Source organism: Anomaloglossus baeobatrachus, chromosome 5, assembly GCF_048569485.1.
Source record: "Anomaloglossus baeobatrachus isolate aAnoBae1 chromosome 5, aAnoBae1.hap1, whole genome shotgun sequence".
NCBI lineage: Eukaryota > Metazoa > Chordata > Amphibia > Anura > Aromobatidae > Anomaloglossus > Anomaloglossus baeobatrachus.
This window is the reverse complement of record NC_134357.1, coordinates 162,916,833-162,931,683: the sequence shown is the minus strand read 5'-3', so window position 1 is coordinate 162,931,683 and position 14,851 is coordinate 162,916,833. Positions and strand designations below refer to the sequence as shown.

The following is a 14,851-nucleotide window of genomic DNA, read 5'->3' as shown; positions in this document are numbered from 1 at the left end:
AGACCCGGCCGCCGCAGCCACGCCAGGTGCGGCCCGCCAAGCCCAGGCCGCCGCAGCGATGCCCTGCTCGGCCCGCCAAGACCCGGCCGCCGCAGCGATGCCCTGCTCGGCCCGCCAAGCCCCGGCCGCCGCAGCGATGCCCTGCTCGGCCCGCCAAGCCCCGGCCGCCGCAGCGATGCCCTGCTCGGCCCACCAAGACCCGGTCCCTGCAGCGACGCCCAGCCCAGCCTGCACAGATCCCATCGCAGCTGCGACGCCGATCCAGGCCGCCGCCATACAGGGCGCGGCCCGCCAAGACCAGGCCGCCGCCAAACAGGGCGCGGCCCGCCAAGACCAGGCCGCCGCCATGCCGGGCGCGGCCCGCCAAGACCAGGTCGCCGCCATACAGGGCGCGGCCCGCCAAGAGATTGCATCACCATTTTCCCCGGCCTGCAAGGCCAGAGCAGACACCGCTCCCCAGTCCAAAGAGGTCCCTGCTGGAAAGCCCACGCTGGGGAGGACCCCGCATACTGGCAGCTAAAGGCTGACATGGAGGCCAAGTTTCCACAATGGTTGGTGGACCAGTACATACTCCCTCCGCATACCCCCAAGACGACTCCTGCAGCAATCATGCCAAAGAGATCCCTGCCTGGGCCTGCTTAAGAAAGCCCATCCCCAGCACTGCCACCAAAGGAGTGCCAAGAAGAACTAAGGGGGAGAGGAGGCCAGGAAACTGAGGAGCTGACTCAGGAGCCATCAGCAGCGGATCCATACCCCGAGCCAGAGATGCTGCCGTATTCCCGCTGGGATGAAGAAGACCTGACACCGTCTGCTGAGGAAGATCTGCCCCAAAGCCTCACCTGGGAGCTTGTAAGCTGCACTTCGCAGAATCCAGCCCGCAAGACACAGCGCCGCAGTAGAACCCAGTCTTTCCCTGCACCGCCATCCCCAGAGCAGAGAGAAGTCACGGCCAGAGACCTACAGGAGAAAAGGTTCCTGAGAAGAGCCAAAGCCCAGGTCAGAGGACCCCTTTGCAGAGGAGTAGTGGAGGATTTTAATCTGAGAAGTGGATACGGATTCATCGTAGCACCTGGTATCAAAGAAGGGATATTTGTCAACAGAAGAGATGTGAGAGCTCATCTGCCTCGAGGACACCCTGGCAGAAATCTAAAGATGGGAGATTCAGTCCAGTTTACTATGCACCAAGGTGAAAGAGGATTGTATGCCCTGGACGTAACACAAAGTCCTAAAGAAAGAGAAGGGAGACAAAGCAGAGAAAAAGAACCTACGGATGAGACGACCACAGACGACGATAAAGAGCAGGAAAGCAGCAGGTGCCGCAGCCATACAGGCTCAAGCCCTGGTAAAGAGGAGTAAAGTAAAGTAAAGTAAAGAAAGAAGTTATCAGTTAAAGTTTTGAAAAAGTTTGTTTTGCAACGTTCTCAAGTTCAAGTAATGTGCCCACAAAAACTATTGTGAGAAAACCATAAACCTTAAGGCTATGAACTGGCTATAGCCACAAACTCTCGCAGTGTAAATAGTTACACCAAAAGGGCACCACCACCACCAGAGTCAGCCTGTTTAGGGGCTTGGCTCGTCTGCAACCAGGAGGAGCCCGTCCGTATATAGGGCCTTGGCTCACCTGCAACCAGAGAGCACGCCTGTTTATGGGGCCTTCGCTCACCACCACAAAGAGGGTACCTGGTCAGCACCAACTGTGGAGGCCGCCTCTGCATCCTGCCAGAAGAGGCTGAAGGCGCGGATCCACCAGGCCAGGTATACCCTGAAACCACCAGCCCATGTAAGCCGCCTCTACATCCTGCCAGAAGTGGCTGAAGCCGCGGCCAACGTGAAAGGGTTTTGGGTGGGTTAACGGACTTGTGGGTGGAGGGTGGTGATGTATGGTACCTGGTGCTTTTAAAAATGTTTTACATGTTTTAATGTTTTATGCATTTTAAAATGTTGTCTTGCAGCCCGAGGACATGCTGGTGATAACTAAGGGGGAATGTGGCGCCCCTGACCTGGTCAGGCACCACTGAGTACTGCACCCATGCTGGGGACAGTACAATACAGGTAATCCAGAAGGCTGACAGGGGTGTGGTACACAGGCGCATAGTGATCAGGTCTCACACATGTACCCATGAGAGGACCCCTGGGGATCCCAGGAGGGGGCAAAGCCTTGACCTTCACTGGAATAGTGGAGGGGGCCAAAAGCCTCCATCTCCTCTCAAGGGGTGTGGTAAGAGAATCTGGTTGCTAGGTGGCGTAGGCAAGAACAGGAGAGGAGGGGCAGTGAGTCAGTTAGAGGAGAACTCCATAGGGCTCAGTGAGGAGCAGACCTGTGGGGTTGATGCTGTCTAACAGCGCCCGCGCAGTGGCTACTGACGGGGGAGAACGGTCAACTAGGAGTGCTGCCTGAAAGCCAGCTTCAGCTAGAGAGAAAGCACGGAGTGGGAAGTAAGGAGACTGCTAGAGAGCACCAGGCCCAACCGGGCGGCAGATCCCGAAGCGAAGATAGATCCAGCTTTCTTCTGCTAAACCTGCCGGTGTGGGGCTCTCAAAGCCCACACCACAACACCACAAAAGCCGCAGCCACGTAACCGCAGTGAGGGCCCATAGGTCACAGGAGGCAAGAAGCTGGAGTGGCCTGGTCCGGGGAACAAGCAAACGGCAAACAAAAGGGGGAGAGAGGCTGCAGCATCTTCCCTGGGCGACCCCCATAGGGACTAAAAGTCGGGGTCACCCCAAACCACCAAGGGCTAAGGAAGGCGAGTTGGTAGTCACCCTCATAAAGTCAGCCTGAAGGATACCTGGTTCCCACCTGGTTCATCCCAGCTACGCCCGGGTTACTCACCCTGCCACCTGAAGTGAGTAAAAACCCTGAAAGACATTCTGCCTGTGTGGAGTTATTCTGCGCCTTGTGGTACTACGCACCTACACCGGGCCCTGGGGCTTGCCTCACTCTCAGGAGGCTATTCCAACTAACTGCACACACCATCAGCCCCAGGCGACCCTCAACCTGCAGTGGCGGTCCCTACTGGCCGCAATACTGAGAGTGGCGTCACGACAAGAAGAAGATCTCCTACCTGTGACCAGATCCAGCCGAGTGGAGTCCCTGAAGGTAATGCACCGACACAACACCTGTGGGGCTTCACAGAAGCCTGTAGTGTAAAGGCTAGGTTTGCCCACTAGAGTACTGGAACATCCTTTGCTGGGCCAGTTGGACACAATAGTGAATTGAAGGTCCAGCAAACAATATGACAACCTAATTTGGTGATGACCTTATAAGTCACTTATGGTGTGGTTCCTTTGCAATGAATGGACAAACAGGGTTCATAAGTGCTTGTATCATCACTCTGTCTCATAATAGCTGTTCCCAATTGAGGATGCCCCTCTATGATTATGATACCCATATCCCTGAACAGATATTATAAACAGGGGTTATCTTTATGATATAATACTTTTATAAATGTGAAGGTATGTCTGTTTAGAGGTGATTAATGCAAGAGTATTAGTTAAAGGGTTATTCTCAACTTGTGTCTTCAGCAGCATACAGCTTTCCAGTCCCTTCACTTCATTGCTGCTTGGGGGGCAGACATTTCCCTTTGAGTAAGAGTTCTGATTCAGCAGCTTTGTCCTACTGCTGAGCTTCGTCCTGCTACTGGGACACTTTAATGGTCAGGCAGTTCTTGTTCTAAAATCTATATTGGTATAACTATATTTGCATATAGAGATAACAGGGCCTTTGAACAAGTGCAAGGCTCAAGTGAACAATGACAGAAAAACAGTTTTTAAAATTGCCAATAGTGGACTGGTGATTTTACAGGACTGAAAACAGCAGTTTAATCAGGAGCTAACAGGGAGATGGAGGTGAGAATGAGTCTAAGTGTTATATAGAAATTAACAGACTGGTAAGCGGTGTCTAGGATCTCAGAACTCAACTCCTCTACCTGGAAACTGCCAATAGTGGGCTGATGATTTGTGAGGCCTACTAACAATAGCTTAATCAGAGGCTGGTAGACAGAGGGATCTGAACATCTATTTAACAGCAGTGTAAAAATCCAAGACCTTAAGAGAGGTGGCTTGTATCTGAGGAGTTAACTCCTCATCCTGAAATGTAGCTACTAGTCACACTTAACCGATATTTAGTGGTCGATCTCCTTGGCAACAAATTATATAGTATGTAGGATAAAATCTCTTAGTGCAAGAGAATGACAGCAGTTAGAAAAAGCAAGTTAATTGCCAACTTGCTTATTTTCATGTTGTCTAACTAAAGCAATTTAATATCACAATATCCCTTTAACCATAATTCAGTTTAATAAAATCAAGTCTACCTACATGCAACTCACATATAGCTCATGCAAACTAAATGAAGATGCTGCACAACTCTACTTTGTTGGTTGCTATATACTACATAGACTCACATGTTACTACAATAGCTTATATCAATATCATATGTAACACGTAGTTTAGCACAGGGTGAGTTACAAGTCTCACAAAAAAAAAATTTGATTAGTACTTCACACATTTATTTTGACAAAAAATACCTTATTTTAGATTGGTAGCTGGAAGAAAAGGATGCTTGCTGATGAAGGCTGAAAAAAGCAAGTGTTCACCTTTGTTACATTATAGTGAAGATCTATAGATTAAAGTCTTGACCCTTACTACATCTTCTCATTGGGTCCGTATCATACATAATACATTTTCAATCTGCTTTGTATAAAACATTAGAGGTAACCACAAAACAACAACCTTAAAGCCAATGACTGCATCTAGCTGAAAGAATGACAAATTCTGTTACTCTTTAGGTTTAATTATGTTATCATTGATATGTACATGGATACAGCATTTAGTATGTTAAATTTGATGCTTGTCAATTTATCCATTTTTGCATTAAGGCAATGAAAAAAATGATTTTTTTACAACATTTAAAATATATTATTCCAATGAAAACCTTAAATAATATTTAGCCAATATTTTAAATATTTAAAATCATTTATCTGAAAAACAAAACATGTTTCCATATATTCAAAATAATATGTATTAATGCTACACTCCCATCCAGTACAATGGAGGCTGAAAACACACACATAGTTTTTGGTGTAATTTTGTATAACGTTTTTTGATCCCAAGGCATGGATGAATGACAAAATGATGGGAAATGTCAAGGAAAGAGTTATACTTACTGGATTATGCTTTAAAAACTGCACAGAAAACAAGACTTTATAATACACGTGTCTTCCGAGCTTCACGGTGACATTTTTTCACCAGAGACAAGTTTGTGCATTATACAGATACCATGAATATACATCTTTTGGCGTCAATCACATGCAGTTTTGTAGAGGATTTTATGACATTTTTGACAGTGTCTTTAGTTAAACAGAGGAGTGGATAAAAGATGGATAAGTATCAGACTAGGTTTTATACTTTTCAATACTTTTAGATATACCTCTGGTTGTAGCACAAATAAACGCCATATAAACTGCTACGAAAACTACATGAGTGATTGAAGCCAATGACATTAAACATTTTCCACAGGAGCTCCAAGAAATAGACTCTTCATAAGAAGTCCAATTGTAACATCCATGGTTGAGGAAGAAGTTAAATAAAAGTCCTACTTGAAAGAAAATTGTCAATTGAAACAAAAAACAGGAAACTGAACTGTAGCCATGCTGTCTTACTGATTCACTAGTTACACTAGGTTCGGGGTTAGGTTAGCCAAGACAGAAGGACTTGGTGTTTTTATTTTTGCTCCATGTCCCTTTCACCAATTGAGGGTTTCTTTTCATTTCCTTTTCTTGTTAAAAAGCAGCTCCTTTGGGGAGGGGGCTCTGCACTGTCTGGGCTTCCCCTCTCCAAGGACCCTATGGCAGCTGCTTCCATTCTACGTGTGCCCTTGAGAAAAGTCCACATAGCTAAACCAGCAATGACAGCACTTTTTGCCTCTTTAGCTTTAACACCCATGCTAATACTTTAATATTAATGTAATTGGGATTAATATAAATGGAATTCAATTCATACTAAAGTTGGAAGTTGGATCACTGCTTTAAAGGGAATCTGTCAGCAGGTTTTTGCTACCTCATATGAGAGCAGCATGATGTATGCAAGAAGATCCGGAATCCAGAGATGTATCACTTAGATTACTGGGTGCAGCCATTCTGACACAATGTGCACTTTCAGCTCTAGTAATGTAGCAGAGTCTATAGAGCTGTCCCACTCACACAGGCTTCCTATAGAGATTGTACATTGACTGTAAGGTGTCAATCAGAGGAGGGGGCCTGCCGGATAACATGGCATGAGCCAGCTACCCCAGCAATGATAAGGGTCCAGCTGCTAAAACAAACATAGCAAATGAACAAAAAATTGTATATTGACAATACAGGCATGCCTGAACTTTTTATCTTAACTCTTACAGCATGATAGCTTCAGCTTATATAGCAAAAACCTGCTGACAGATTCCTTTCAAGAGTAGGTGCAATTTCTCACTATATCTAAAGCCTAGGTCACATGTAGTGATGCAGCAGCGATCACGATGACGATCTGACCTTATGAGGATCGCTGCTGCGTCGTTACATGATCGCTGGTGAGCTGTCAAACAGGCAGATCTCACCAGCGACCAGTGACCAGCCCCCAGCCAGCAGCGACGCGTGGAAGCGATGCTGCGCTTGGTTACTAAGGTAAATATCGGGTAACCAAGCAAAGTGCTTCGCTTGGTTACCCGATATTTACCTTGGTTACCAGCGCACACCGCTTAGCGCTGGCTCCCTGCACTTGTAGCCAGAGTACACATCGGGTTAATAAGCAAACCGCTTTGCTTATAGTTACCCAATGTGTACCTTGGCTACGTGTGCAGGGAGCAGGGAGCCGGCTTCAAGAAGCTGCGGACGCTGGTAACGAAGGTAAATAATGGGTAACTAAGCCTTTGCTTGGTTACCCGATATTTACCTTGGTTACCAGCGTCCGCAGAAGCCGGTTCCCTGCTCCCTGCACATTCAGTTTGTTGCTCTCTCGCTGTCACACACAGCGATGTGTGCTTCACAGTGGGAGAGCAACGTCCAAAAAATGGTCCAGGACATTCAGCAACAACCGGCGACCTCACAGCAGGGGCCAGGTTGTTGCTGGATGTCACACACAGCGACATCGCAAGCAAGGTCGCTGCTACGTCACAGAAAATGGTGACTTAGCAGCAACGTCGTCGTCGCTGTCGTTGTGTGTGACATGACCATAAGTTTGTTTGGCAGAACTCCTTTGCAAATATGTAAATGTGGTTTTCAGTCTTCACCTAAAATGATTAGTGGTTTCTACTTGAAGGTTGACTTTAAAAAGCTTGTCCACTGCTCAGACAACCTCTTCTTCAATAGTGTATTCCCCAGTGTAAAATAAAAATAACAGACATTCATATCCTGCAACAGTCATTCCAAAATGTCGGGACCAAGTCTTCCATTGCTCACAGGACATTGGTATGCAAGGTAAGCGCTGCAGCCAATCAGCTGCCGTTAATGCAGTTCTCACTCAGCCGACAAAAGAATGTATAAATCAGCCCTTTAGTAGATGCTGATTGAATGCAGCGCTTAAGTGGCATAACAATGTCTTGTGAGCAATAGGAAACCTGGTGCCAACATGGCTGGAATGGCACTGATTCTGCAGATGTTATTTTTATTTTACACTGGGGAATACTGACTTGAGTCAGTTGTAGTGGACAATCCCTTAAATCTGAAAAATGATACATTTTAGAATTGTCTCTCATAGACAACTGCTTTATAGCTTGAAGATTCTCATATTCTCAGCTGATTCTCCCTGGAGCAGCAGAATGCAGAATGACTGTCTATTGGGTATATGATGGGTCTCATGTTTGCTAATGCGAAAGCTGCTGTTTGTTAGTAGCTCTCCATTCTGCAGGCCTCAGGCAGGAATCACTCCTGTGTGCTGGAGACTGGGGACAAGGGGTGACTTGCCTTTAAATTAGTGTGAAAATAACTATCATCACTGCAGTAAAATAACTGATGAACACTTATTTATAATGAGCACTTAACACTTGTGCAATATTTAGTGGAGAATCATAATATTAAACACCATTTTAATAAAATCTATACTTTTCATTAGCGATTCCAGATGCCGGTGGATGTTTCGCTAGAGGTTGTTTTTGTTTTGTTTTTTTTTGTTAGAAATGAACAACATGTGAGAACCCATTGGGGTCTTAAAGTGTAACCATTGTTTTAATTTAATTTTTATTGAATAAATCAATAGTGCCCATGAAAATAAGTAACTTTGTAATATATATTATCAGACAAATTTGCTTCTTTCTCTTCCAGACTTGATTCAGTGAAGACTTTCTCATTACTGAGATAGGAGAGGGCAGTTGTTACTGGAGGAGGGCGGAGTTCTGCCCCTAACTTCTCCCTCTGCCTCTAGCTCCTCCCTCCTACAGTAACATCTGCCATCTTCTATCTCAGTCATGAGAAAGTCTTCACTGAATCAATTCCAGCAGAGAAAGAAACAAATTTGTCTGATAAGAAATATTACAAAGTTGCTTATTTTCATGTGTACTATTGATTTATGAAATCATAATTCAAATGACTGTTACACTTTAAGTAATGGAGAAATGATAGAATTAGAGTGACTGAAACTTTTGTTACTTACAGAATAGATGACACCAGCAGCTCTGTTAGCCATTATTACTAAGCAATGGAAGAGCAAGCTCAGTTCTCAACATGATGTCTGAAGCACCAGGAGGAGCACACAAATATTGAGGAAGAATATATTCCACTCCAAACCTTTAAGCGCTTGCAAGGTGATGAATCGCTTCGAACTCTTTAAAGGGAAATTATCACTTTTACAGAACTAAAATGTGGAAGGTCATCATTCTACTTTGATTATGCAAAAATAATAATGTTTCACTTCCCATTTATCGTTCATCATGTAAAGTTAGAGGAGAGATTTCTGTTTTATACCGCACCTTGTGGTTACAGAGCGAGTTTCTCACTCTGGAGGACCCACCCTGTCTATGCTCTACATCTATAAGTCATTGGTGCCAATGGGATCTGTATTCAACACTTCATTACAGCTGACTACTTGGTTCCCAGAGGGAGCTCTTATTCAGGAACCTTGCAAGAAAAAAAGGATTATCCAGGGTGGACAAACCCTTTAACTAAGTTTTTCTTTTGCTATATGGAAAACTTAGATAAGTAACTTAGAATAAATCATAGTTTGTCTATCTCCAAGTCCCTAAAACTATGGTACCATGCTCGATAAACAAGCCTTGCATATACAAATAATCTAACAATATGGAGAATTCTGTTTAGCCATTATAATGTAATAAAATATTAATCTAAAAAAGCTGTAGGATCAGATAAAAATCATAGTCTTGAAGTGATAATTTCCTTTTAACCTTTGTCTGACAACAGTGTGAGCAGTGAGAACATGAGAAGAGCACCACCCATGTGCCCACTGTGGACCATTGTCAGACCACGGGTGCAGAGTTGCTGACCTCTCAGCACTGGGGGAGTTAATAACCAGCCAGCTTTGGTAGCTGTACCTCTGATACACTTTTCTTGGTAGGTTTGAGAGACCAATTCTTTTGTATACACCAGGTCTTTTGGGTATGTTTCTCTTCTTGAGCAGAGGTGAAGTAGTGAATATAGGAGTAATAGAAAGGGCTTCCAAGGCTGGTGGCAGCATGGGAGACTTATATTTGTGTCTTCCCGTTGAAACAATTGAATGGGAAGAAAAGGAACATGTCAGGATTTATCATATCTGCTTTGTGAGAATGAAATGTTAGATAGTGACCCAAAATTGGAGAAGTGTTTAGGAAATTCAATATGAAAAATAATACTTTTCCCTTTTTCTATATAGTTTGAGCTAAAGAATTACCATGAATTGACATGTTACATCTGGTGACGGAATTTCTTTAATACCTTGTATAAATGATATATTCTGGTGTTGTGTCCTGACATAATAAACACCTGGTCTCCCGCTGATTTTGAAATTGGGGGGCCTAGGTATCTTGTCTCTCCCTACGCACATGACCAAGCTGAGAAGTTTGCATGGAGCGAGATTTTATCATGCTTCTAGGGATTATGGAAATAACTGAGCATTGCCACCCAGCTTTTTCCATAAATTTTACACATGGAGTGGACATGATTTGACTGCTGCCTAAAATGTGTGTAGGACTCAGAAATAGTGATGGGCAAACCCGCAGATATCTGGGATCGGCTGGGTCAACCAGATTTAAAAAAAAACCCTGGTTCGGTCTCGTAATTAATCCCACATATCTGCTTGGACGCCAGTCTCCATATAAGTCTAAGGGGATCTGAATCATGCCATTTAAAATGCTGGTAGAAAGGACTAGGGGGATTAGAGTAGGCGTGTTACAGTTACCAGTCTTCGCGCACTGTAACACTACTTTCTGGGCCACTCATTATCCCTCATGCATATGCACTGCTGCCCCCGTCTACTGGCAGTCCCAATATGTGTTATTGGTTGCAGTCAGACTGTACGCCCACCCTGTGTGACATCATGTTTGACTGCTTCAAATAGCAGATGCTGTGTGCATGTCTATCATTAAAAAATTGGTGTATAGTCCCCTCATATTGTGATACCCAGCATAGATAAGGCATATGGCTACAGGCTGCACCCCCCCAGCCATGTGTTTATCTTGCCAGTGTATCAAAATAAGAGGAACCTCATGCGGCTTTTTATTTATTTATTTTTATACTATGACAGAGATGCACACAGCATGTGTTATTCCAAGCAGTCATTCGCATGAGGGTAATGAACGGTCCCCAGAAGTCATGTTACAGCTGCGTGGGAGACAGGTAAGTATAACGTGCCTGATTTCTTCCTATGCTTTTGTTCCTTTATTTTTTTTAAATTATCTAGATTGCTAGATCCGGATAGCTACTCGGAGTTTCCTGAGAACTCTAGGTGTAGGGTCGGTTCACAGACACTTGGTATCCCATGCGGATCCAGACTTTTATAGTCCAAGTTTGCCCATCACTGCTCAGAAGCCCTTTTGTTTTATATATATAAAAAAAAAGCCCATGTAGAATTTGATCAGCAGAAAAGACCTGTAATCCTGATAACACTATCTTGAAACAAATATTGGTGTTTTCTTTTAAATGTCCCTAAAGGCCACGTCTCACTAAGCGACATCGCTAGCGACATCGCTGCTGAGTCATGGGTTTTGTGATGCAACAGTGATCTTGCTAGTGATGTCGCTGTGTGTGACATCCTGCAATGACCTGGCCCCTGCTGTCAGGTCGCCAGTCATTGCTGAATGTCCTGGACCATTTTTTGGTCATTGCTCTCCCGCTGTGAAGCACACATCGCTGTGTTTGACAGCGGGAGCCAACGATCTGAATGTGCAGGGTGCAGGGAGCTGGCTTCTGGCAGCCTGCGGTAAGCTGGTAACCAAGGTACATATCGGGTATCCAAGCAAGGCGCTTTGCTTAGTAACCCGTTGTGTACGAAGGTTACGAAGCACAGTGTCGTTACATAGGTCGCTGGTGGCTGATCTCTGATCGCTGTGGAGATCTGCCTGATTGACAGCTTACCAGCGACCATGTAGCAACACACCAACAATCCCTGCCAGGTCAGATCGTTGGTGGGATCGCTGGTTGCGTCTCTTAGTGTGACGGTACCATAACAAATAAAATACATGGAGAAGAAATTGTGTTTCTGAATGAGGCCTAGCTTACAAAAACAGAGACATTTGCTGAGGGATGTAATGTGTCTTTTTGAATCCTGTAAACCTGAAAAAAACAATAACATTTTTTTTGTTTCGCATTAACACCTGAAATGTCAAAATGAAATTAGTATAAAATGCCCCATCCACAACAACTGGTAGAAAATGGAAAGGGAAAGATCAATCATAACAAAGAAACAAAAAAATGAGAAGAATTCTGAAATGTGATAAATCCTGTAAAAGCAATTGTTCAGGTTGTTACATTCTTTGAATAACTTTCTCTATTTTTATACATTACACCAAATATTACCTAATTTATAGCAAATTTACATTGGTTGCCTTCTTTGCTTAAAGGAAATCTGTCATCAGGTTTTTACTATCCCATGCAATGACAGCATTATAAAAGGGGTAGAGACCCTGATTCCAGCAATGTGTCATTTACTGGGCTCTTTGCTGTCATTTTGATAAAATCACTGTGCTATCAGCTGCAGATTTAATCAGTTCTTTGAATGCTGAGCCCTATATAACCTCTGCCCCACCACTGATTGGAAGTTTTCTACCCATGTGCAGTGTACACAGCTGTCAATCAGTGATGGGGTGGAGTTTATAGAACTCATGAATGTGAAGTACAACCTGGCAGCAGGTTTACTAGTTCTCTAATGATGATCTCTTGCTGATAAAACAATGATTTTATCAAAACAACACTAAGCAGCCCAGTAAGTGACACATCCCTAGAATCGGGGTCTCTGCCTCTACTCTATGCTGCTATCAGATTAGGTAGCAATAACATGGTGACAGATTATTAAGGGCTCATTTAGACGAGCGTATTATATTATGGATTGGCTCTCATATGAAACATCTGTATTGAATCCGATTTTTATGGAGACAATTATTAACATAGGAAACTATTTTGTCATGAACATTTTATATATTGATATGTAAATATGGATGCCTCACGGATGTTGCACGGATGTCACACTGACGTAAACTACGGACACATGGATGGCACAGGGATGGCACATGGATGACAATACGGATGAAAATCAACCGAGTTTTCTGGAGAAAATCTGATAATTTTTCATGCAACCCGCCATAATGCTTAAGTAAACACATAAGACTGTAAATTTGCTAAAAAAGCGACGGTGCAGTGTGCGGTGATCAGGCGCCAGATGGTAAAAAAGTGGTATTATGTGATCAAATGGAAAAAATATGCTTTAGTGAGGGCAGAAGGTATTAAATACATTATACAAGTGATTTGTGAGCACTACTATGCTCGGGTGCTTGGTACTTTTAACGAGCAGTCAGACACTCGAATGGGCTCTACTTGTTTACTGAGTATAATGGAAATCAATGGGGAACTCAAGCATTTTTCCGGAAAAATACTCAAGTTCCCAATTGACTTCCGTTATACTTGGCACACAAGTCGAGCACATACTGTACGAGTGTTTGACTGCTTGTTACGAGTACCAGGCAACAGAGCATGGTAGTGCTCACTCATCACTACATTATACACAAGGGGTGCAATATTTGTGTGACATATAAGTAAGGGACCTTTTCAACCTGGTTGTATTATATAATGTTAGACCAATCAGCTATTTTGCATATGACAGGGAAGAATAACTCTGTTTCCCTGAAAGTAAGACCTACCCCAAATTTAAGTCCTAGCATGATTTTACAGAATTTATGGAGTATACTTGAAATATAAGCCCTACTCCAAAAATAAGCCCTAGGTACAGCCAGTCGACATTAGGGGAAGACATACTGGGAAAATTCTCAGGGCCCTACTCTTTTAGGGGACCCCAGTGTTTCTATGCCGAGATTAACACTGCTTAAGAGCCTTTATGTGACCATGATGTCGCCAAAGGTCTCTTAACTGCAGGAGTCTAGAGCTGAAGAGGAGACAGGCTGGTATGTGCAGTGTGTGTGTATACATGTATATGTACAGTGTGTGTGTGTATGTGTATATATATATATATATATATTATATACAGAGTGGGCCATAAGTTTGGATACACCCTGGGTGGGCCATAAGTATGAATAAAAAAAGAGTAAAGTTGAATTCAAAATGGCGGCTTTGCAGATGGCCGCCATGAGCGTCACCCAGCCTCAAATGTTTTACCCCTCCCAAGCATTTTATAAGATGTATCCATACTTATGGCCCACCCAGGGTGCATCCATAGTTATGGCCCACCCAGGGTGTATCCATACTTATGGCACTGTATAATATCCATGTGTGGAGATTTATGTTGATGTTCCAAAGTATGATATGATTATATTTGAATAAATGTAGAGTTTTGTTCAAGAATAAATGTGGATTGTTGTTCATGGAAAGAGAATAAGACATCCTCTGAAAATAAGCCCATCTTTCCCAGGAAAAAATTACATAAGACCCTGTGCTATTTTCGGAGAAACAGGGGACGGTGCACTCAGCCCTGATACCCTCTCCTCACATGATTGCAATTCCAGTGGCAGTCATGAAGTGTGGTATATAAGCTTACATATAAAAAAGCAGAGTGCCACTCAGGGTAATAACATGGCAGCCATGGTCATGTATTTTACCATGACTCCAGACTTCTGTTTCAATGCGTTTGGCACAAATCTGAGGTGAAGTGTTGGTGAAAGGTGCGGGCATGCACAGGTGGGGATGTATCTCACCAGAATCTACGTGCCAGCTCCGTTCAGAAATAGAAAACCTCAGTAGAAGTGAGAATTTTTAGATTTTTTTTTTACACTTTAACTATATTTTTAGAAACCAGATGGTAAAAGATTGAAATAATCTGCAGATATATGAAATATGTGAAGTACAGCAAAATAAATCATTATGACATTGCTTCATAACATTGTAAAATTATTGCTTGAAACTAAAAGGTGTGAATGGTTTAGAAAAAATACAGATAAATTAGAAGCAATTGTATACCTAGACTGTGCTGATATGGCACAGGATATAGTGGAGGCCGCAGCGGACAGGTTCTTAGCTCCCTGGCTGCGATTGATGTGTGAAGGAGAGGAGGTAGCAGCTGAAGATGCTCTGAAAATGATACGGCAAAGCATGAGACACAAAGCAACACATGAAGCTAAAACAATCAAGGCATGGTGACAAAAATGTCCAGGGCATTGGATGATGTTCTATTTATTCTCCAAAAAGATTCTGGCATCAAAAATGCAGCAAAGCAAACTAGACAACAGTGT

At 43.5% G+C, this 14,851-nt stretch overlaps 1 protein-coding gene across 7 annotated transcripts in view; it reads right to left on the bottom strand.

The window, feature by feature from the left end:
* LDB3 (LIM domain binding 3) overlaps nt 1-14,851 on the bottom strand; it is a 282,469-nt gene that overhangs the window by 81,089 nt on the left and 186,529 nt on the right. For 3 of the 7 annotated variants that reach the window (XM_075348995.1, XM_075348997.1, XM_075348996.1), the window contains one exon: nt 4,527-4,574. The exons of 1 other annotated variant lie outside the window; for it this stretch is intronic. In XM_075348995.1, the coding sequence (XP_075205110.1) occupies nt 4,527-4,574 (48 nt within the window). Of the gene's footprint in view, nt 1-4,526; nt 4,575-9,514; nt 9,677-14,579; nt 14,691-14,851 lie in introns of all 7 variants that reach the window. 3 more of the 7 variants (XM_075348991.1, XM_075348992.1, XM_075348993.1) reach the window with 2 other exon arrangements.